Raw genomic sequence first — 19,010 nt, forward strand, 5'->3', positions numbered from 1 at the left:
AAAGAAATAGTAGTATAATTCATTACTATGAGAAAGAAGCACCAATGGGGACTCTTAGGGAAGATAGTGCATAATCATTAGCTAATTGAATGGGTATAAACTCAAGTTACGGTGGTATAAATGGAGTGGTGTAAATAAAACTAATGAAGTCAGAGGGCAGAGGAGCTTGTATTGGGTTCTGCAGTGTGGATAAGTTAGGATATGTAGCGAGAACAGGGGAAGGGCCTGTGGGACTGAGGACGATGTCTGTAGCTAACAGAACCATACATCCTTGACACCATGCAGAAGAAAATGCAAATTTGAAAATATACATTCTACATACTCACTGGGCCAGACAGCAAAGTATTCTTAGGATAGCATGATAGTCCAAAGTGTTCTCCAAGAAAACACTTTATCTCCAGAAAACAGATTATAAAATATGTTGGGTAAATATAACTCATGTATTAATGACTGCCTCTTTTCTTTTGTAGAAGCTATGTCTCTTTTCAGGAACATAATTTGTACACAGTAAACATCACCTTCTTGGAAGTGAAAATGGAAGATTATGGCCTTCCTTTCATGTGCCACGCTGGAGTGTCCACAGCATATATTATACTGCAGCTTCCAGGTAATACTCCAGTGGGTTACACACTGTTCGGAGTGTTCAAAACGACTGCCTGGAAACACATCTGAAGGAGGAGTGACTCTAAATGCTCAGTGTGAGGCATCAGGGTGGGATTAAAAGGACAAACTCAATATGAAATCTACAGAAAAGCTCATGCAATGGCTCATGATGTTCTTGGAGCAAGGCTGTGATTTTATTGCAGTGTATTTTGAAAGTGCCATATTTTCAATACATTGAGATTTTATACATCAAAACAGAAAGAAAACAAAAGCTTTTCTTTATTTAGCTTGATTGCCAAATGTTTTGCTTTTGATTTTGACCTTTTAGATTTTTCATGAATAATTTGATATAAAGTCAAAATGCCTATGTGTGTTTTTACCATGTAACTTTGTAAAATTATCTATAGAGGCTGAATTCTGAATATTTAAGCAGGAAGGCTTCTGTCTGACTCAATGTGTATACAAATTACACTCTGAGCACCTTACAGAGCTAACTGATTATCCATTGGAAGTGATAAAGTCAGTGTATAGACAGTGGAGGGTGAAGCCAGAATCTTGAGAATAACTTTGAATTCATAACATATCCGGGGAAGTGTATGAAATACCTTGCTAAATGCTGTGAGGTTTACCAAGACAGCTGTTCTTCTTGATTCTATTAATATCATTTGTGTGTGTGTGTGTGCGCGTGTGCGTGCGTGCATACATGGCTAGCTACATGAAAGAGTCCTCTCTCTTGAATTTGCTGGTGTTCTTTAATGATCAGTTGAACTTACGCTTGCATACATCCAGCTAAAGTCCCACCAGAAATGTTTTTCTAGACCCTAACAGAAAACACAGTGGTTGCTGTATGGAGTTAGCAACTGTGCCTTTGCCTTTGCCGAGCTCCTGGCCTCCCAAGTGTCCCTGACCTCCCTTAGAATACTGGTGAATAGGCATCTGAGCACGGCAGCTTGCAGCTCTGGGTGTGCACATTCCCTGCCCCATTTTTGTGTCCTGAAGTCCAGTGTCGTTCTGGCCTCAGCTGCCTTAACTGTGAGTGAGCACAGTACCCTCTCCTCACCCTGGGTGCATAGGGAATCCTTGGGTTGTGCCATGTGGAAGGACCCTTGGGCTCATCTGTCACCACTGCCTATTTTTTCTCTTCTCATTGGCTTTTCCTTGTCGTCAAGTGTCCCTTTCCATCACTTTTCCCCAGTCAGTCTTGTGTTTGCCACCTCTCTCTCTGGTACCTCTATGAGGTTCCATCATCTATGCTGATTTTCCTTCTGTGTCCTCGACCCTGTAATCTCTTTCCCCATTATGGTGTCAACTGTCATCCCCAGGCAGGTGCAAACAGATTCTAAATATCCAGCTGTGTTCTGTCTTCCCCCATGACAGCCCCGCATTTCCAACTGCATATGGGAGTGCAGATACACTGGCTGATGTCAGAAAGCATGTTTAAACTCTCCAACCTCCTGGTTCTGTTTTTCTTACCTTTGTTAATGGGACTCCCGTATCTTTCACATTACTCAGGCGCAAAATCTGGGATCATTTTGATGTCTTCCCTAATCCTCCCTCATGCCAAGGCCCAGTGAGTTGCCAAGTTCAGAAGATTCCTCTCTTCCTGTCCACTCCCACTAACAAGCTGGATGGTAGAGTGGCTCCTGCCCTGGACTTTAAGGCCAGGTTTTCAGGGTCAGATCCTATCTTGTCTACTTAGGAGCTGTGTGAGCACAGCACTGTCACTCAATCTCTCTGTGCCCGTGTCTCCTCACCTGTGAAATGAGGAGAATAAAATCTTCCACAACTGTTGTAAGAAATCAGCTGGGATTTTCTTTTATACCTTTTTATTGTGGAATATAACATACATATATGTTATAACACATGCACACGTATGGTAAAGGACACACAGAATATCTGCATCATATAACAAGTCATTGTATAGCAAACACTCATGAAACTATCACCTGAAGTAAGAAAAATGCATTGTCTGAAAACCCCTGCGTGTTCTTCCTGATCTTCCCTTCTTGATAACCATCCCCCAACTTTCAGGAAAGTCATTTCCTTGAGTTTCTATTTATGCTGCTAGTCCTAAAAATATAATTTATTTTTGAGTTTTATATTAAGAGAATTATATAGTATGTTTTATTTCTTAGGTGTGGGGGGCTTATCGGTGTATCACTGATAGAGCAGGTAGCGTAGTTCATTGATTTATATTGTTGAATCCTATTCCATTGAATAACTAGGTCACAGTTTATCCACTGGGCTATAAATATGTGGTTTGCACTGTTTTGAGTTTGCAACTATTAACAAATAATACTGCTATGGAAATTCCTGTTCATGTGTCTGTGTACCCATGTAGAGGCATCCCTCCGGGATATATCATTGAGAGTAGAACTGCCAGGTGAGAGTCTGTCATCAACGTTTCTATATAATGCCATACCGTTCCTCAACGTGATTCACTGATATTTACTACTAGGCGGTGAAACGGAAACTCTGGCTTGGCATTCAGGGCCTCCCTGATCTACTTGTTACCACTCATTTCCCAGTTGTCACCTTCCTCTACGCCACAGAACAGAGAGCCAGATCAGAGACAAAGGTGGCTCTTTTGTGGGCTCATATTGTGACCAAGGAGGTGACTTTGAGATGAGAGCAGAAATGTGCAGTAGGTCAGTGAGGACAGGTTGAAAACCTGTTTTCACCCAAGCAGAGCCTGCTGGCATTTCCTCCTCTCTGACTCCCATTAGCTTACAGCAGAAATGCAGCCTGGCTTAGGCCAGAGAGAGCAAGAGACTCGGGGTCCACCTCAGAGAAAAGAGGAGAAGCTGTTGTAAGAAGCCTTGGAGATTCTCCAAGACTTGAAGTGGTTACAACTTAAATCTGCCCCAATCTAGAAGTTTTAGTTCTTTATTGGGTAACCTAGACTGAAGCTGACCAGTGGTGATTTCCATGCCAATACTGACTTGTTGAGCTATAGCTAGTGCTTGACTTACGACCACGATTGGGACCAGCGGACGGGTCGTAACATGATTTGGTCGTAAGTTGAGTAGGCTATATGTACAGTTGAAATGGTGCACGGAGATGGTAGTGCTGCCGGAAGCTGGTCCACACTGTTGTACGCCCAGCTGGGCAACGTTTGCGCTGCCAGACGCGGAGCAGTCGTGGCTAGCGATTGTGGTTGTAAGGTCGAATGGTCGTAAGTTGCATAGGTCGTAAGTCAATCAATACCTGTATCTGAAAGCACTGTGCTCCGAAGGATTCTGAGGCCAAGTCCAGGCTCAGAGGAGCTAATGCTGTGACCAGTTAGTTAACACTTGTCAAGCTTATGGAGGGATGGAGTCCTTTATCCCCTTTGTTTTAAGCTCGTGCTTCCTAAATCCCTTAGTTCCTGGCAACACTCATTTTATCTCAAATGTAGAGTAGCATTGGTTCCGCTGATGTAGTGTTGTCTGTCCTGACTGAGCTCCTAGGAACTTCACCCTCTTAAGTCCAAACCTCTTGTTGGTTTACCTGGGGACAGAGCTAACTTTATAGCTTCTCCGTTTGACTTCCTTATGTTTGTCGAAGACACTTCCAGATTTGAATCTTATTTGGTTTTTCTGAAGCAGAGTCTCTAGAAAGTTGTTTAAATTGGCTTTGTTCTTCCGTGAATTTGCATATTACTCATGCTCACCCACCATCTTAGTTGAAGGCTGTAGTAGTCAAATGGCCCAGATGGTGAATACCACCGTTAACCTTAACAGGACATCTGGTACATCAACAATGTGCTTCCCATTTATTTCTGTTTCAAAGCCCCAAGTCCTCTGGACTTATTCATTAATGCCCTGTTTCCAATTTAATTATCTTCTAGCTTGTTTATAGAACAGAGGGCATCAACCCACCTGAATGCAATGAGTAAAGAGACCGAGAATTTTAGAGCATCACTTCTGTCTACGTGCCAGAGGCTTTCTCAGCCTCATCAGTACCGTGAGCATAGTCTTCCTGTCGTGACAGTTAACAATACCAAGATCTCTGACATAGACACTGAACACTCCCAGACACACAAGCCTTCCCAAAGGGAGAGGTGGCAATGTTGCCCCCAGAAGGAATTATAACAAGAGCTGGGAAAGGGCAAAGAGGAGTAGAGGACGGGAAAGCAGGAAGGATCTGTCTTATGATTGAAGTGAGAAGTTCTCACTAGTGGCCAGGATTGGATTGGACACCAGTGTGTAGTGTAGCGCATCTATACTGGCTGCACTGGGACTTAATGAATTTTTTGGGCACCAAGTGTGTTCTTAGTTACTGTGCCATGTATTTAAAGACATGCAATAGTAAATGGGAAATCCTGGGCCTCAAGATGTTTACAACATGGCCTGGCCTAGGGTAGGTGGCCATAAGCTCTTTGATGAGTATTTTACAGCCACTGTGGAAAACATTATGGTGGTTCCTTGAAAAACTAAAAATACAACTACCATATGATCCAGCAATCCCACTGCTGCTTATATACCCAAAAGAAAGGACTTCCGAATATTTTTTTTTTTTATGGTGAAAAGATATACATATATTTAGAATTAGCCAGCTGGACTCAGTTTAGATGATCCCAATTTTGTTGGCAACATCCAAAGCATCGTAATCAGGAGCCAGTCGAACATATGCCTTCTTCTCTCCATCAGGCCGAATCAGGGTGTTGACCTTGGCCACATCAATGTCATAGAGCTTCTTCACAGCCTGTTTGATCTGGTGCTTGTTGGCTTTAACATCCACAATGAACACAAGTGTGTTATTGTCTTCTATCTTCTTCATGGCAGACTCAGTGGTCAGCGGAAACTTGATGATAGCATAGTGGTCCAGTTTGTTTCTCCTGGGGGCGCTCTTCCGAGGATATTTGGGCTGCCTCCGGAGTCGCAGTGTCTTGGGCCGCCGGAAGGTGGGTGACGTGCGGATCTTCTTTTTTTTGTGGCTGTGGACACCTTTCAACACTGCCTTCTTGGCCTTTAAAGCCTTCGCTTTGGCTTCGGCTTTAGGAGGGGCAGGAGCTTCCTTCTTCGCTTTCGGCGCCATCTTGTGACAGGACTTCCGAATATTAAAGAGGTATCTGCACTCTCATGTTTATTGCAGCACTGTTCACAATAGCCAAGATATGAAAGCAACCTAAGCATCCCTCATGGATGACTGGATAAAGAAATTGTGTCATAGATGCACAATGGAATATTATTCAGCCATTAAAGAGAATGAAATCCTGTCATTTGCAGCAAAGTGGATGGAATTGGAGGTCATTATGTTAAGTGAAATAAGCCAGGCACAGAAAGGCACTTATTGCATGTTTTCACTCATACGTGAGAACTAAAAAAATTAATCTCATGAAGGCAGACAGAAGAATGGTGGTTACCAGAGGCTGGGAAGGGTAGTGGTGAATGGGGGATAAAGAGAGCTTGGTTAATGGGTAAAAAAAAATACACTTTGATAGTAGGAATGAGATCTAGTGTTTGGTGGCTCAACAAAATGACTATAGATAACAATAATTTATTGTATAATTCAATATAACTAGAGGAATAGATTTGGAATATTCCCAGTACAAAGAAATGATGAATGTTTGGGGAGGTGGTATCCTAATTGCCCCGATTTGGTCAATACACATTGTATGTTTGTTTCAAAATATCCCCCATAAACATGTGCAAACACGTACCCCATAAATATGTGCAACTATTATGTGCCTATAAAAATCTTAAAAAATTAAAGTGCCCTAGGGGCTCAGAAAAAAGAACCCCATCTTCCTCTCCTCCTCTACCCACCCCACCATCCAGTGAGGACTGGAGGATCAGGAAGGGGCTGAAGAAGGAAGTAGTGTGTGAAGTGGGTTTTAAGACTAGGAAGGATTTTCCTTCCTCTCTCCTTCTTCCTTTTTTCTAATTCTTTCCTTCCTAGAGGGCCTTCTTTGGTGGTATGGGTTTGGGCTGTGGTAAGGCAGAAGCCATGCTGTTCCTTTTCTTGGATGTGTAGAAGCATGTTTCCAGGGACTTGAAGTTCCGGAGGAGCTGGTTCTGCTCCTTGGCTGTCTCCTGCCCACCAATTAGGCTCCCAATTGCTCTGCAATGTATTCACGAAGCAGAGTAGGGTGTAAACATTCTTTCTGAGACTGTGTCTTTTGTACAGGCACCCAGCCTGGAAATCGATGGCACAGAAAGGATGAGGCAAGAGTTTGGCTCTTGGCCTGTCTTGTGGAGTGAGCGGTGCTGGCTTCCAGAGGAGACAACGGTTGGCTCTTTCAAAATGATGGGAGTCCAGCTGTGCAACTTTGAGTGGCTGGGAAAGCGGTTATAATAGGATTGTCATCAAGAACAGACAGCAGCAACAGCTGGAGAAGGTGTCCCGTGAACATACTCAGCCTTCACCTCCGGACAGTCTCATGTTGACTCAGCAGAACCTGGACATGTGTGTTTTGAAAGCAGTCCTCACACAGTTGGGTCCATGCTGCGTCTGCCACTGGAAATTAGGGCTCTGCAGGCTTTTACTCTCATAGGTTCCCAGGGACTGACTTGTTTCCTAACAATCATGGTCCAGATGAGATTATTCTGCTCCCATACCCCTCATTTGGCTTTAAAGAAATATTTAAGCAGTGCCCTCATTGACACCCAATACCTTTCCATTTGGCATTCATAACATGATCTATGTTCGTAACGAAAGTAATGGACTCTTTGTATCATTTTCATAATTATAATTGTTTTATTTTTTTGCTGTCATTTGTAGCTCCAGATTTTCGAGCTTACTTGATAGGAGGGCTTATTGCCTTGATGGCTGTGGCCGTGTCTGTTGTGTACATCTACAACATTTTTAAGATTGACATTGTTCTTTGGTATCGAAGTGCCTTCCATCCTACTGGGACCATAGAAGGTAAGTGTGTGTAATCACTGAAAAAATGTCTCAAAACTGGCAGCCTGTTATACATATACAACTATTTCAAATATACTTTGGTGTATTTTACTAAGTTGTTGGCAAATTTAGGAAAAGGAATCTCCTTGGAACTGCCTATGCTTTAGAGAAATGATTTGTCCCTAATCACCAGCATCACTTGGTCAGATAAGGTTTAAGGCTCTTGTGATTGAGGAAATGTTTGCTAAGCAGCAGGGGGAGATCATCTTCTATGTCCTGCTGCAACCATGTTACAAAGGTTTCCACATCCATCCTCCATCCACTGCAGGAAAGTTTGTCCAAGAGCAAAGTTCTCTCCATCCGTGACGTGTGCTCAGCACAACGGGTGCTTTTGTGGAATCTGTTTTATGGAGAGGGATGAGCTGCCTGCGGTTGGCGCTCTCTCTAGGCCCTGTACTTGTGCCTGAGGGGATTTAAGTCTTCAACTCTCAGATATGGAGAGAGATCAACCCAAATTTGAATGTGACTTCTCCACTTACTCCCTGTGTAAACTTAGAAAGATATTTAACTTTTTTCTTTTTCTCAGCTATAGAAAGGAATAGAAGAAGGAAGGGAGGAGAAGGGGGTGGGGGAGAAAGAGACAGAGGAAAGGGGAGAGACGGGGAGGAGGGAGGGAAGAATGGAGGGTGGGAGAAAAAAAAGGAAGCAACGGAGTGGTCAGGGGAGAGGGGGAGGAGAAGGGAGGAAGGGAGAAAAGAAGGAAGGAGGCCGGGCACGGTAGCTCATGCCTGTAATCCTAGCACTTTCGGAGGCCAAGGTGGGTGGATCACAAGGTCCGGAGTTTGAGACTAGCCTGGCCAACATGGTGAAACCCTGTCCCTACTAAAGATACAAATAATTAGCCGGACATGGTGGCACGCACCTATAATCTCAGCTACTCGGGAGACTGAGGCAGGAGAATTGCTTGAACCCGGGAGGTAAAGGTTGCAGTGAGCTGAGATCGCGCCATTGCACTCCAACCTGGGCAACGGGAGTGAAACTCCACCTGAAAAAACAGAGAAAGAAAGAAAGGGAAAGTGATTAAATCCTGCTTTTTGACAGTGGGAATAACTGAGTTGAAGTACATGGAAGCATGCAGCTGGGGCGTGGGGTACAGGCAGCCTCCATTGCTTGTCTGGAGGTCAGAACAAATCCCCATCACCACAGCTGTGGGTTTCAGTCTCCCTGCCAGTGCTGTTTGGCAGGGAAACGCTGCAGTGTGATCCTGACTCCTGAGAGCCTGGCATTTCCCACCATAGTGGTTGTGACTCTTCGTGCTCCTTTTTTCGGTTTTGTTTTGTCTTAGAACAGAAACAGTCTATTAAGGCCTTGAAAAAGTAATAAATCTGCTTTAATGTCCCCTAATTAGATGGAAAAATAAATATAAGCCCAAAGAAACTCATGCAGCTGAACCTGTGTGGAGATGCACAAATTTATACCTTTTAAGTCCAGAGGCTTGAGTGACAAGAGCAGGAAAGGGAGGGAAACTGAGTGTCCAAGAATGTTTTATGGGCAGCTAAAACATAAAAGAGGTCACTGGCATCAGGTGCCAGTTTGCATATCAAATACACGGCACAAGTTGTTATCCGCATGTTTGATAAAACATAGATATTCTAACTTGGACTTTTTCCTAATTAAATTTCAGAATTCAAAATTAGCAACCCAAGCAATGTAGAAAGCAATTAACTCCTTTTTAATTACAAAAGTCACCCGAACCTTGAGTGTCCAGTACAACCTGAAGTGCTTCTAGCACTGTGGATAGTTCGATTGGGCATGACGGGTCTCTGTTTTTGGCTCTGGCCTCTGCAGAAACCACCCTGTCTAAGCACACCCATGTCTTTGAGAAGAAGACAGTTCAGTCCCCCACCAGTTACTGTTTTCTGACACAGATGTGAGTGGTTCAGTTGCTTTCTACTTTTTGACGAGCAGAAGGCTGTGTCACTTTACGTATTCTTCCTGGAAGCTCAGGCCCCATAGTGTGTCTCTCTCACGCTCTCACTGAGTCACTGCAACTCCCAGGAGCGTGACTACAGCTGTGACTTATGGGTGTTGTGCAGAGTGTGTGGGGAGGCTGCTAGTGAGGTCGAGTTTAGCAGGAAGAGAAAACAGGAATAGTGACTCACGCTGAGCAGTGGGGGCCGAGCAGATGAGAGAGGCAGCCCCGCCCTCTGCCAAGACTGGGACTTAGCCCAGACTGCACCGGTGGGAAGAGGACTTGGCAAGGGAGGCTGACAGGCAGCCAGGGATTCTTCTTTTCTTTATTTTTATTTGCCTGATTCAGGAAGGTATGTGTGCATTTTGTGATGAAATTCTCTACAGCTCCGCCTACGAGAACGACCCCGTAATATCTCTGTGTGTTGACTTTCACAGTGAACTACTAATGAAACTCTGAGATTAGTCCCAGATCCTGTTTACATCCTTGTTCCCCTTAAGGATAGTTTCTGAGTTGAATCAGGAAATACCGATTAACAGATGAAAATGAGGAAGCAAGAAATAATGTCCTTCTTAGGATGAGTTGTTTATCCTGACTGGGTTAGCTAAGCTTTATCACTCAATTAATAATTTGGTGTGCATGACTCACCGTTTTAGGAGGAGGCATTGACTCCTAAAACTTCAGGCCTGGCTGAAGTCAGCAAGTTCCATATCTTCTCTAGCAAGCAACTAGAGCTTTGAAAATTCTCCTGGCAGGAGTGCATGTGTGTAGGAGGATGGAAGAGTCTGTGTACACATCTCCTAGAGAGATTTCAATATGCCTCACCGTACTCCACGTAGGTCTTTGGAGAATGTGCATGTAGAATAGAATGGTTAAAATGAAGCCAAGTCAAATAGATCAGTGAACAAAGGGAAACCAAGTCGGGGTAGAGTGAATGACATCTTTAACAATTATTAAAGGTGAATTTTCTTTCCAAGCTAAAGCAAAGGCAACAACAAGATCCACTGTGTGCTGTTCACAACAGCCTTTCAAATTTTCATGCAAGAACACGGCCTGTTCTGAGACTAATTTCCAAAGGCAGATTTTGTGTTTTTTTTTCCATAGGGAGTCCTCATTTCAAAAAGGCATGGTGTAGGGAAGCTTGACTGTAACAACGTTCCCTTGGTAAACGTAACAGCACATTTTGTGTGGCGTTTCTTCTAGTGTTTTCTATGCCTGCTGGGCTAAACCACCAAACCTCCTGCAGTTCAGTAAAAGCATTTGTGTGAAGGCCAGATTGAATCTGACGTTTCCACTATTCTGGTTTGATCAGGCCTAAAATTGAGAGAAAGTAGGGAATTGAGTGATTTTTAGGTAATATTTCATAACTATTAATTTCTGTGAATGAGCTTTTACATATTTTTGCTAAGAGCCAAGAAGGACATAACAATTTTAAGGGAGTAGAAATAGACTCTGTGTCTTTGAGGGGGCGTGGCAAAGTTTTGGAAGAACACGTGGGACTGGAAATGTTGCTGGGGCCACTTCTGGAAAATTCAGACTGACACAGTTGCACAGGACTAATCAGGGATATGTTTTGTGAAATTTCCTGCTCCCATTTCTCATTTTAGCCACAACAAAAGCAACGGTGGACCTGGGTTTAGATCAAGGCTATGCACTCACCAGTCGGAAGTCTTTGGAGAGATCGTTCAGCCTTGCTGGTCTCAGCCTCCTTACTCATAACCTGAAGATACAACCATGTCCCACACAGTTGATCATGAGAGGCAAAGCTGGGAAATGTTGAGGCGCTGCTGCCTGGCAAGGCTCTTCAAAATCAGTGGCCTGATGCAAAAAGCAAAAGACTACAACTTGATCTTTTGCTGTTAATATATTGGTCAGTAAATCATGAATTAGTCATTTGAAAGTGATGAAAACTCACTACATTTTGAGAACATCAGCAAGTTCTATTTCTATTCAAAAGTTTAGACAGAAAGAAAAAAAAAGGTAACCAAAAAAATTGGGTGCATTTGCATATTTTGAATTTTTAAAAGATGTGAGACTTTCTTGCTACTCAGCTCTCTTCTGATCCTGAAGCTGGACAGCAACAAGTACCTTTATCCTCAGACATCTTGTTTAGAAAGAGGAAACATTTGCAAAAGAGAGAATACACTTAGCAGACATGGTTTATTTGTTTTTTTAAAAAAATCAGAAGCAGTAGGAAAAAAAGGAGAAACAGATTGAGAGAAGAGAGATACTAGTGGCAGGGCCTGAGGCAGGTGACAATAAGCCTCCACGTCTGGTGTAGTTTAGAAGTTTAGAAAAGACCAGGAAATACCGTATTTACTGGAGAAGCTATTCTCTGTGGCAAACCCAGCATCAACTCACCCAGCCCTTTATCAGAAACCAAAGGATAAATATCACATTTTTAAATGGGAAAATTAATTCCTTCTCCAAAAGCTCAGAAACATAAGAACCTTATGAAATGTTTCTTTTTCCATCTTCTATCTACAGAAAAAAAAATCCTCTGGCTTTGGAAAGTTGAATGTGTGCCATGAAATTTTACACAGAAACGTATCCACTTATTTAAGTGGTGCTCCCAGTGACCTTTAAGATTCCACAAGGAGTTTTAGTTGTGTTGGGTTTTTGACAATTCAAGACACAAATTAGTGATCCCTTTTGTACCTGCCCTGTGATCACACTTTAAAAAGCTGAGTCTGACCTCAACTTTGTCCCCAACATAGATATAAGCTCTTTGAGCCTCCTTAAAATTAACCTTCATTTGGACATTTGGTGAGCACTGACAGAAGCCTCCTCTGAACCCAGTCCTGCTCCAGGGGCTGAGGGTAGGGCAGGGAGCCAACAAAGTCTCCACTCTCACACAGCTTCCTTTCATGATGGGGTGGTGAGGCAGAGAAGGAGTGTGCACATATGTACATGCGTGTGTGCATGCATGTGTATGACTGCATGTGCATGCATGTGCACGTGTGTACGTGTGTGTGTACTACCATTCTCCATAAGAGATGGCCAAGAATGGTGAGCAGGGACCCGAAGGTCAGCAGTGGTAGGTGTGAGAATTGATGGAATGAGAAAAGGTGATATGTAAACTGTCAAGATCTGTTCATGTTTTTATTTCTATTATTTGGACAAAAACTGGAAGAGTACAACGTTTTCCTTTCCCTTGTTAATCTTAGAATCACCCCTTTCTGTGAGTCTATTCATCAAACAACCTCTCATGAAAAGGGAATAGAAAAGGACACCACCCGTCTCTAGTACCTACTAGGCTGCCTGAGTTTCTAAACAGCCTAAAGCTCGAAATCGTGTTTTCCAATGAGACACTCACACTTACCTCTTCTTCCACTCAAGCCCTCTGGTCCTCCTGACGTTCCTTATTCATTCACACAATTCATAAGTAGGGAATCATTCCTCCTTCCATGTCCTGATGATGCTCCCCTGCAAGCTTGTTTACCATCCACTCTTAGACCCTCACTTTTTTTTTTCCTAAACTCTCCCGGCCTTTAAAATCCAAGAGCTGTCCCATGTTCATTGTGAATTTTTTTTCAATTTCTTCCTGTCTTTTCTGTTAGTTTGGCTCTCGTCGCCTTGTAGTGCCTTGTGTTATTTCATCCCTCTGCATATGAATGGTCTGCCCAGTTAGGTCTATGTCTTATTCATCTCTGCGTTGATCAACACAGGGGCTGCTTTTGAGGTTGCTCAATAAATACTGATGCTGATGACTTGCGCCATTGGGTTTGACTTCTCTCAACAGCACTGCCGGTTATTAGAGTCTGCTCAATTGCTTGTTTTCTTGTTTCACAGACCTGAGTCTGTGGGTTTGTAGTGATGGAATTCACTGATGGTTCTGAATCAGGAGGCAGTCATCCCATTTTGCCTGGTGCAGTTAGGACAGTGCTCCGTCACGCAGGACACACTGAGGGTAACATGGGTAAATGGGTAGAGTTTCCTGCTTTTTTTGTTTGTTTCTTTTAGAGATCCTTTTTTTGTTTGTTTTAGAGATGTGGTCTTATTCTGTCATCCAGGCTGGAGTGCAGTGGCATGATCATAGCTCACTGCAGCCTTGAACTCCTTTTTTTTTTTTTTTGAGACGGAGTTTCACTTTTGTTGCCCAGGCTGGAGGGCAATGGTGTGATGTTGGTTCACTGCTACTTCTGCCTCCCAGATTTAAGCGATTTAAGCGATTCTCCTGCCTCAGCCTCCAGAGTAGCTGGGATTACACGTGCCCACCACCATGCCCGGCTAATTTTTTTGTATTTTTAGTATCGACAAGGTTTCACCATGTTGGCCTGGCTGGTCTCCAACTCCTGACCTCAGGTGATCCGCCCGCCTTGGCCTCTCAAAGTGCTGGGATTACAGGCGTGAGCCACCACACCTAGCCACATCCTTGAACTCCTAAACTCCCATTTCAGCCTCCTGAGTAGCTGGGATTTCAGGAGTGAGCCATCATGCCTGGCTAACTTTTAAAAAGTTATTTTCTTTGGAAAGTCTTGCTATGTTGCCTAGGGTAGTCTTGAATTCCTGGCCTCAAATTATTCTCCTGCTTGAACTTCTTTATTACAGGCATGTGCCACTGCACTGGACGAGTCTCCTGCCTTTAATTCTCATTTCTGGCCACATCACGGGGAGTGGTGGGCTCAGAATCAGAAGATACGGGGCGGGGTTAGGAATTACAAATGTGATGCAACCTACTCAGCCTCAGCTTCACTCTCCGCAGTGAGGATAAGACCATCTCCCTGAGGGGTCCATCTGTGAGAGGAGATGATGTTGCTTGGCAGCCCCTCGCACCAAGCCAGCCAGCTGGGCACTCTGAAGTCATGGAATCCAGGCCGAAGGACAGCACGGTAGCCACTCAGGCTTCCGGTTTGTTAACATGAAAGAATTTGGTAGCAGCAATTCCACGCGCTTGTCCATTTCCTTTTCAGATGGGAAGCTGTATGACGCCTACGTCTTATACCCCAAGCCCCACAAGGAAAGCCAGAGGCACGCCGTGGACGCCCTGGTGTTGAAGATCCTGCCAGAGGTGCTGGAGAGACAATGTGGATATAAGTTATTTATATTCGGCAGAGATGAATTCCCTGGACAAGGTGTGTTTTAAGTGAGGTATAAAAATAACAAGGAAAGTGACCCCTCTGTTCCTCCACTTTACTAATGGCGGTGACTCTGCTGGCCTTCCCCATGGAACCACAGGACGTCTGTGAGCAGCGCCCCCTACCTGCCAGCCCCCAGCCCCCAGCCCCCAGCCCCCAGCCCCCAGCCCCCAGCCAAGGAGCTTAGTTAGACCCAAGCTTGCTGCCCTCTCTAGGCTCCTCCCTGCTACGCAGTGCCTGGGATTCTTGCAGCAGCGCGCGTCTCACTTTCAGTGAGTATATGGTTAAGCCATTCGCTTGAACAGCTGGCCAGTGACGAAAGGTGGCAAGTGGTCATTTGCCCTCACGTCCCTAAGACAAACGGCTGGGTTGTTTCCCCATTGGTTTGAATATGTAAATCAGGTCGTGCTTAAAGCTGGTTTTATAAACCTCAATCCTACTTGCCTTTCCCCTCCCTAAATACAACGGAAGTTTTAAGTTTACTTTTCCCATTTGAAGAAGGTGGCTTTGGACAATTCAGTTATCATCTCTGAACCTCAGTTGTCTCATCTGTAAAATGGGGAGAGGAGTGCTTCCCTGACTCAGATGAGAGCACTGAATGAGAAAACCTGAGAAGGAACCCCCGGCATGGAGCTCAGCACATCTTAGACACTCACACAACAGTGCTTTCCTGTCCCTTTGTTCTCCTTTTTGGAAGGCTACACAGCAAAATGGCTGAAATCTGAAATAAACTGTTTTTCCTAGTCACCAGCAAATGTCAGTTCACTCACTTATTCAACAAATATCTACTGAAAACCTCTATGTGATGGACACTATTCTAGGCACTAGAAAATCAGCCAAGCAAAAGGGCCTGTCCTCAGGGAGGTTCCAGTCTATTCTTATTTGCTATGAGATGTGACCATAGACTGAATAGCATCTGCAGAGCTGGGAATTTAAAGAACCCTCCCTTCCCCAAGCAGTCATCAGGACATGTTATTTGGTTTCTAAATTAGTCACATCACTCCTGGTCATTTAAATAACTATAAAGAACAAAAGGAAAACACAGATTCAAGATTAACGCAACATTTGAGCTAACTACATGTTTCCTATCCTTTTAAAATCTATTTTTAAAAATGTGTTCATCTGTTAATGTACAGCAGACCTTCAGCTAGTCTGGGAATACAAAGTCAGGCATCATCAGATACTTGTTGGCCAGGGAAGGTGACATACCAAGAAACCACATGCAAAACATGATTCATGACTACAGAGGACCAGTGCTTCAGGGAAAGCCACAAAGGCTTCACAGAAAAGGTGAGAAATGTTAAAAAAGAAAGAAAAGAAAAGAAAAACTCCAAAAATTTCTATTAATTCACATTGGGAGGCCAAGGCAGGAAGATCACTTGAGGTCAGGAGTTCAAGACCAGCTAGTGGTAAAACCCCATTTCTACCAAAAACACAAAAATTAGCTGGACATCAGCAATCCCATTACTGGGTTTATATCCAAAGGATTATAAATCGTTCTATAAGGACACGTGCACACAAATGTTCATTGCAGCACTGTTTACAATAGCAAAGACCTGGAACCAACCCAAATGCCCATCGATGATAGACTGGACAGGGAAAATGTGGCACATATACACCATGGAATATTATGCAGCCATAAAAAACGATGAGTTTGTGTCCTTTCTAGGGACATGCATGAACCTGGAAACCATCATTCTCAGCAAACTGACACAAGAGCAGAAGATCAAACACCGCATGTTCTCACTCATAGGCGGGTGTTGAACAATGAGAACACATGGACACAGGGAGGGGAGCACTACACACTGGGGTCTGTTGGTGGGAAATAGGGGAGAGTCAGTGGGGGGTAGGGAGTTGGGGAGAGATAACATTGGGGGAAATGCCAGACATAGGTGATGGGGAGGAAGGCAGCAAATCACACTGCCATGTGTATACCTATGCAACAATCTTGCATGTTCTTCACATGTACCCCAAAACCTAAAATGCAATAAAATAAATAAATAAATAAAAAAGATGTATAGAACTAGACCGTGAACTCCAGGAAGACAGGGACTAAGTCTGCGTTGCTTACTTCTGTACCACCAATGTCCACTCCTGTCCTGTTGTATGGCCAGTACTCAATAAATGTTGAATGTTGCAAAAAAAAAAAAAATTAGCTGGGCATGGTGGTGCATGCCTGTAATCGCAGCTACTCAGGAGGCAAAGGCAGGAGACTCACTTGAACCTGGGAGGCGGTGGTTGCAGCGAGCTGAGATTGTACCACTGCACTACAGCCTGGGCAACAAGAGTGAGACTTCATCTCAAAAAAAAAAAAAGTCCATTTTCTCCCCTCAGAGCCTGTTTCTAATATTCTCAGTAGCATTATGACCCTGGACTGTTTTAATTGTGAGCTCTTCTGAGTCTTCTTTCTTTATTTCCAGCTGTGGCCAATGTCATCGATGAAAATGTTAAGTTGTGTAGGAGGCTAATGGTGATTGTGGTCCCCGAATCGCTGGGCTTTGGCCTGTTAAAGAACCTGCCGGAAGAACAAATTGCAGTCTACAGTGCCCTCATCCAGGATGGGATGAAGGTCATTCTCATTGAGCTAGAGAAAATCGAGGACTACACAGCCATGCCGGAGTCAATTCAGTATATCAGACAGAAGCACGGGGCCATCCGGTGGCATGGGGACTTCACAGAGCAGTCACAGTGTGCAAAGACCAAGTTTTGGAAAACAGTGAGATATCACATGCCGCCCAGAAGGTGTCCACCGTCTCCTCCAGTCCAGCTCCTGCAGCACACGCCTTGCAACTGCATGGCAGGTGAGCGAATGGGAGGAGGACACGAGGTTCACCACGCACTGACAGGGGGTTTATCATTGCGTGGTGGCTCCCAGCTGGAGGAGGACGCATTTCATCGGGGCTCTCCGCTCTGAAGCTGGCAGGTGCATACTAGTGAGAGAGTCTGTTGTGTTTGTTATCATTTGTTTGCTTTGATCAGAGCTGCTGCTTCTGGGAAAGACAGGGCTTCTGCAGAAGGCCCTTGTTAGCCTATGGGCTCATTGATACACTTGAGCACTCATGAAGCCCTGGGTGGGTATGCACTTGGGCCCCTTGGAAATGGGACACAGAGGGTTTTAGAGATGGCAGTGGACATGCCCGAAAGTTTGCCCATGATAAGGCACCCATGGAGTCTGAGATGGGAGCCTGCGCTGTCAGGGGACAGGAGGAGGGCAGTCTAGCACCAGGAGAGGGTTGGCAAGGATAGCAGTATTTGTCCATGGCTGTCCAGTGTCCGCAGGGCCTGTGCTCAGGTGTCATTTGCTGTGTCTGTGTCTCTCACTCTGCCAGTGCAGACAAAGAGCTGTGATCACAGCCTTAGCACTTTGCTTCCAGAGAGAGTTAAAAGTCACCCAGACCAGTGGGGACCCACAGGTGTGGCCACGACTACCTCTTGGTTACCCTCCCAGTAAGCCCATGCTTGAGAGGCTTTATCTGCCGATTTATAAGGTAATGATTCACAAAGAGTTTTGATACTAACAATTAGCTGTAAACCCTCATCACTCTTTTCCAAGACCCTGTCTTGAGGGAATTAGGCATACCGCAATCCACTGAAGCTGTGGTTGGTAACACCGAGACTTAGTAAGCAGTCAGTGGGGGCTGGAAGGGAGTCAGCCCTGAGAGGCAGCCGGTGGGGATGGGAGCAGGAGTGAGAGGGTGTCAGGAGGCCTGTGGCCCTGGGATGGCGTGGGGAGCAGGTGGGTTGGGAGGCGCTGTGCCTTCATTCACAGGAAGAATTTATGTTCCAAGGTGACCTCACATTACACATTCATTTAGCATCCTACAGAGGCCCTGACTTGACATTGATACCCTCTTTTTTTAACATTTGCTTTTTAAAATTTTTATTTCGGTAAAATACATGAACATAAAATGTACCATTTTAATAATTTTTAAGTGTAGAGTTTAGTGGCATTAGGTACATTCGCACTGTTGTGTGGCCATCACCATCATCCACTCCAGAGTTGCTTCATCTTCTGCAGCTGAAATCCTGCACCCATTAAGCTATGCCTCCCCATTGCCTCCCCATTGCTCTTAGGTAGGACATACTTAAAATGCATTTTAAGAATAATAACATTAAAAACGGCTGCTGTAACTCATTAATACTCTTACATTTTTGATACTTTTCAATAAAAAGAAACTAGAGATGCATATTGAAAAGAGGGAAGCTTTTTGACTTACAAAATTGCTGTTAAAGTATTCACCAACAGTGCTGGTCTCCTGTAAGTCGGAGGTTTCCAGAAAATACCTTTTCTTCCCATGGGTCGGCTTTCTGTTTTGCTGACAACCTCGAATGATGTCCTGTGAGTGTGGTCACTTGCTTACAAATAATTAATTGCTAGAGAATCTGTTTTCTAAAGTTCACGGGCCTATCTTTCGGAGAGGACACATCCCAGCGTCTCTCCCGCTCCCCCTCACTGTGGCTGCCTCTGGCTCCCTCCATCCTGCAGAGAGAAATGGCTGGGAAGGAAGGGGGCAGCCTGTTGAGATGCC

General features: G+C 44.4%; 2 protein-coding genes across 5 annotated transcripts in view; one reads left to right on the forward strand and one right to left on the reverse strand.

Moving 5' to 3' along the window:
* The window catches only part of IL1RL2 (interleukin 1 receptor like 2), a 49,493-nt gene extending 31,533 nt beyond the window's left edge, over positions 1-17,960 (forward strand). For all 4 annotated transcript variants that reach the window (XM_032255545.1, XM_032255542.1, XM_032255543.1 and 1 more), the window contains 4 exons: positions 471-607; positions 7,309-7,452; positions 14,317-14,478; positions 16,902-17,960. In XM_032255545.1, coding sequence (XP_032111436.1) covers positions 471-607; positions 7,309-7,452; positions 14,317-14,478; positions 16,902-17,395 — 937 coding nt within the window. In that variant the 3' untranslated portion in view covers positions 17,396-17,960. The remainder of the gene's footprint in view (positions 1-470; positions 608-7,308; positions 7,453-14,316; positions 14,479-16,901) is intronic.
* LOC116534807 (60S ribosomal protein L23a) lies at positions 5,097-5,628 on the reverse strand. The gene has a single exon (XM_032255546.1). The coding sequence runs from the start codon at positions 5,620-5,622 to the stop codon at positions 5,152-5,154; it is 471 nt and encodes a 156-aa protein (XP_032111437.1). The 5' UTR covers positions 5,623-5,628; the 3' UTR covers positions 5,097-5,151.
* Positions 17,961-19,010: the final 1,050 nt, after the last annotated feature.

The sequence above is a fragment of the Sapajus apella genome, unplaced genomic scaffold (assembly GCF_009761245.1).
Source record: "Sapajus apella isolate SASKATOON/1434 unplaced genomic scaffold, GSC_monkey_1.0 scaffold89, whole genome shotgun sequence".
In the NCBI taxonomy this organism is placed as follows: domain Eukaryota; kingdom Metazoa; phylum Chordata; class Mammalia; order Primates; family Cebidae; genus Sapajus; species Sapajus apella.

Excerpts from the sequence above, each read along its gene's own strand:
- LOC116534807 (XM_032255546.1), bottom strand. The coding sequence starts at position 5,622 with ATGGCGCCGAAAGCGAAGAAGGAAGCTCCTGCCCCTCCTAAAGCCGAA.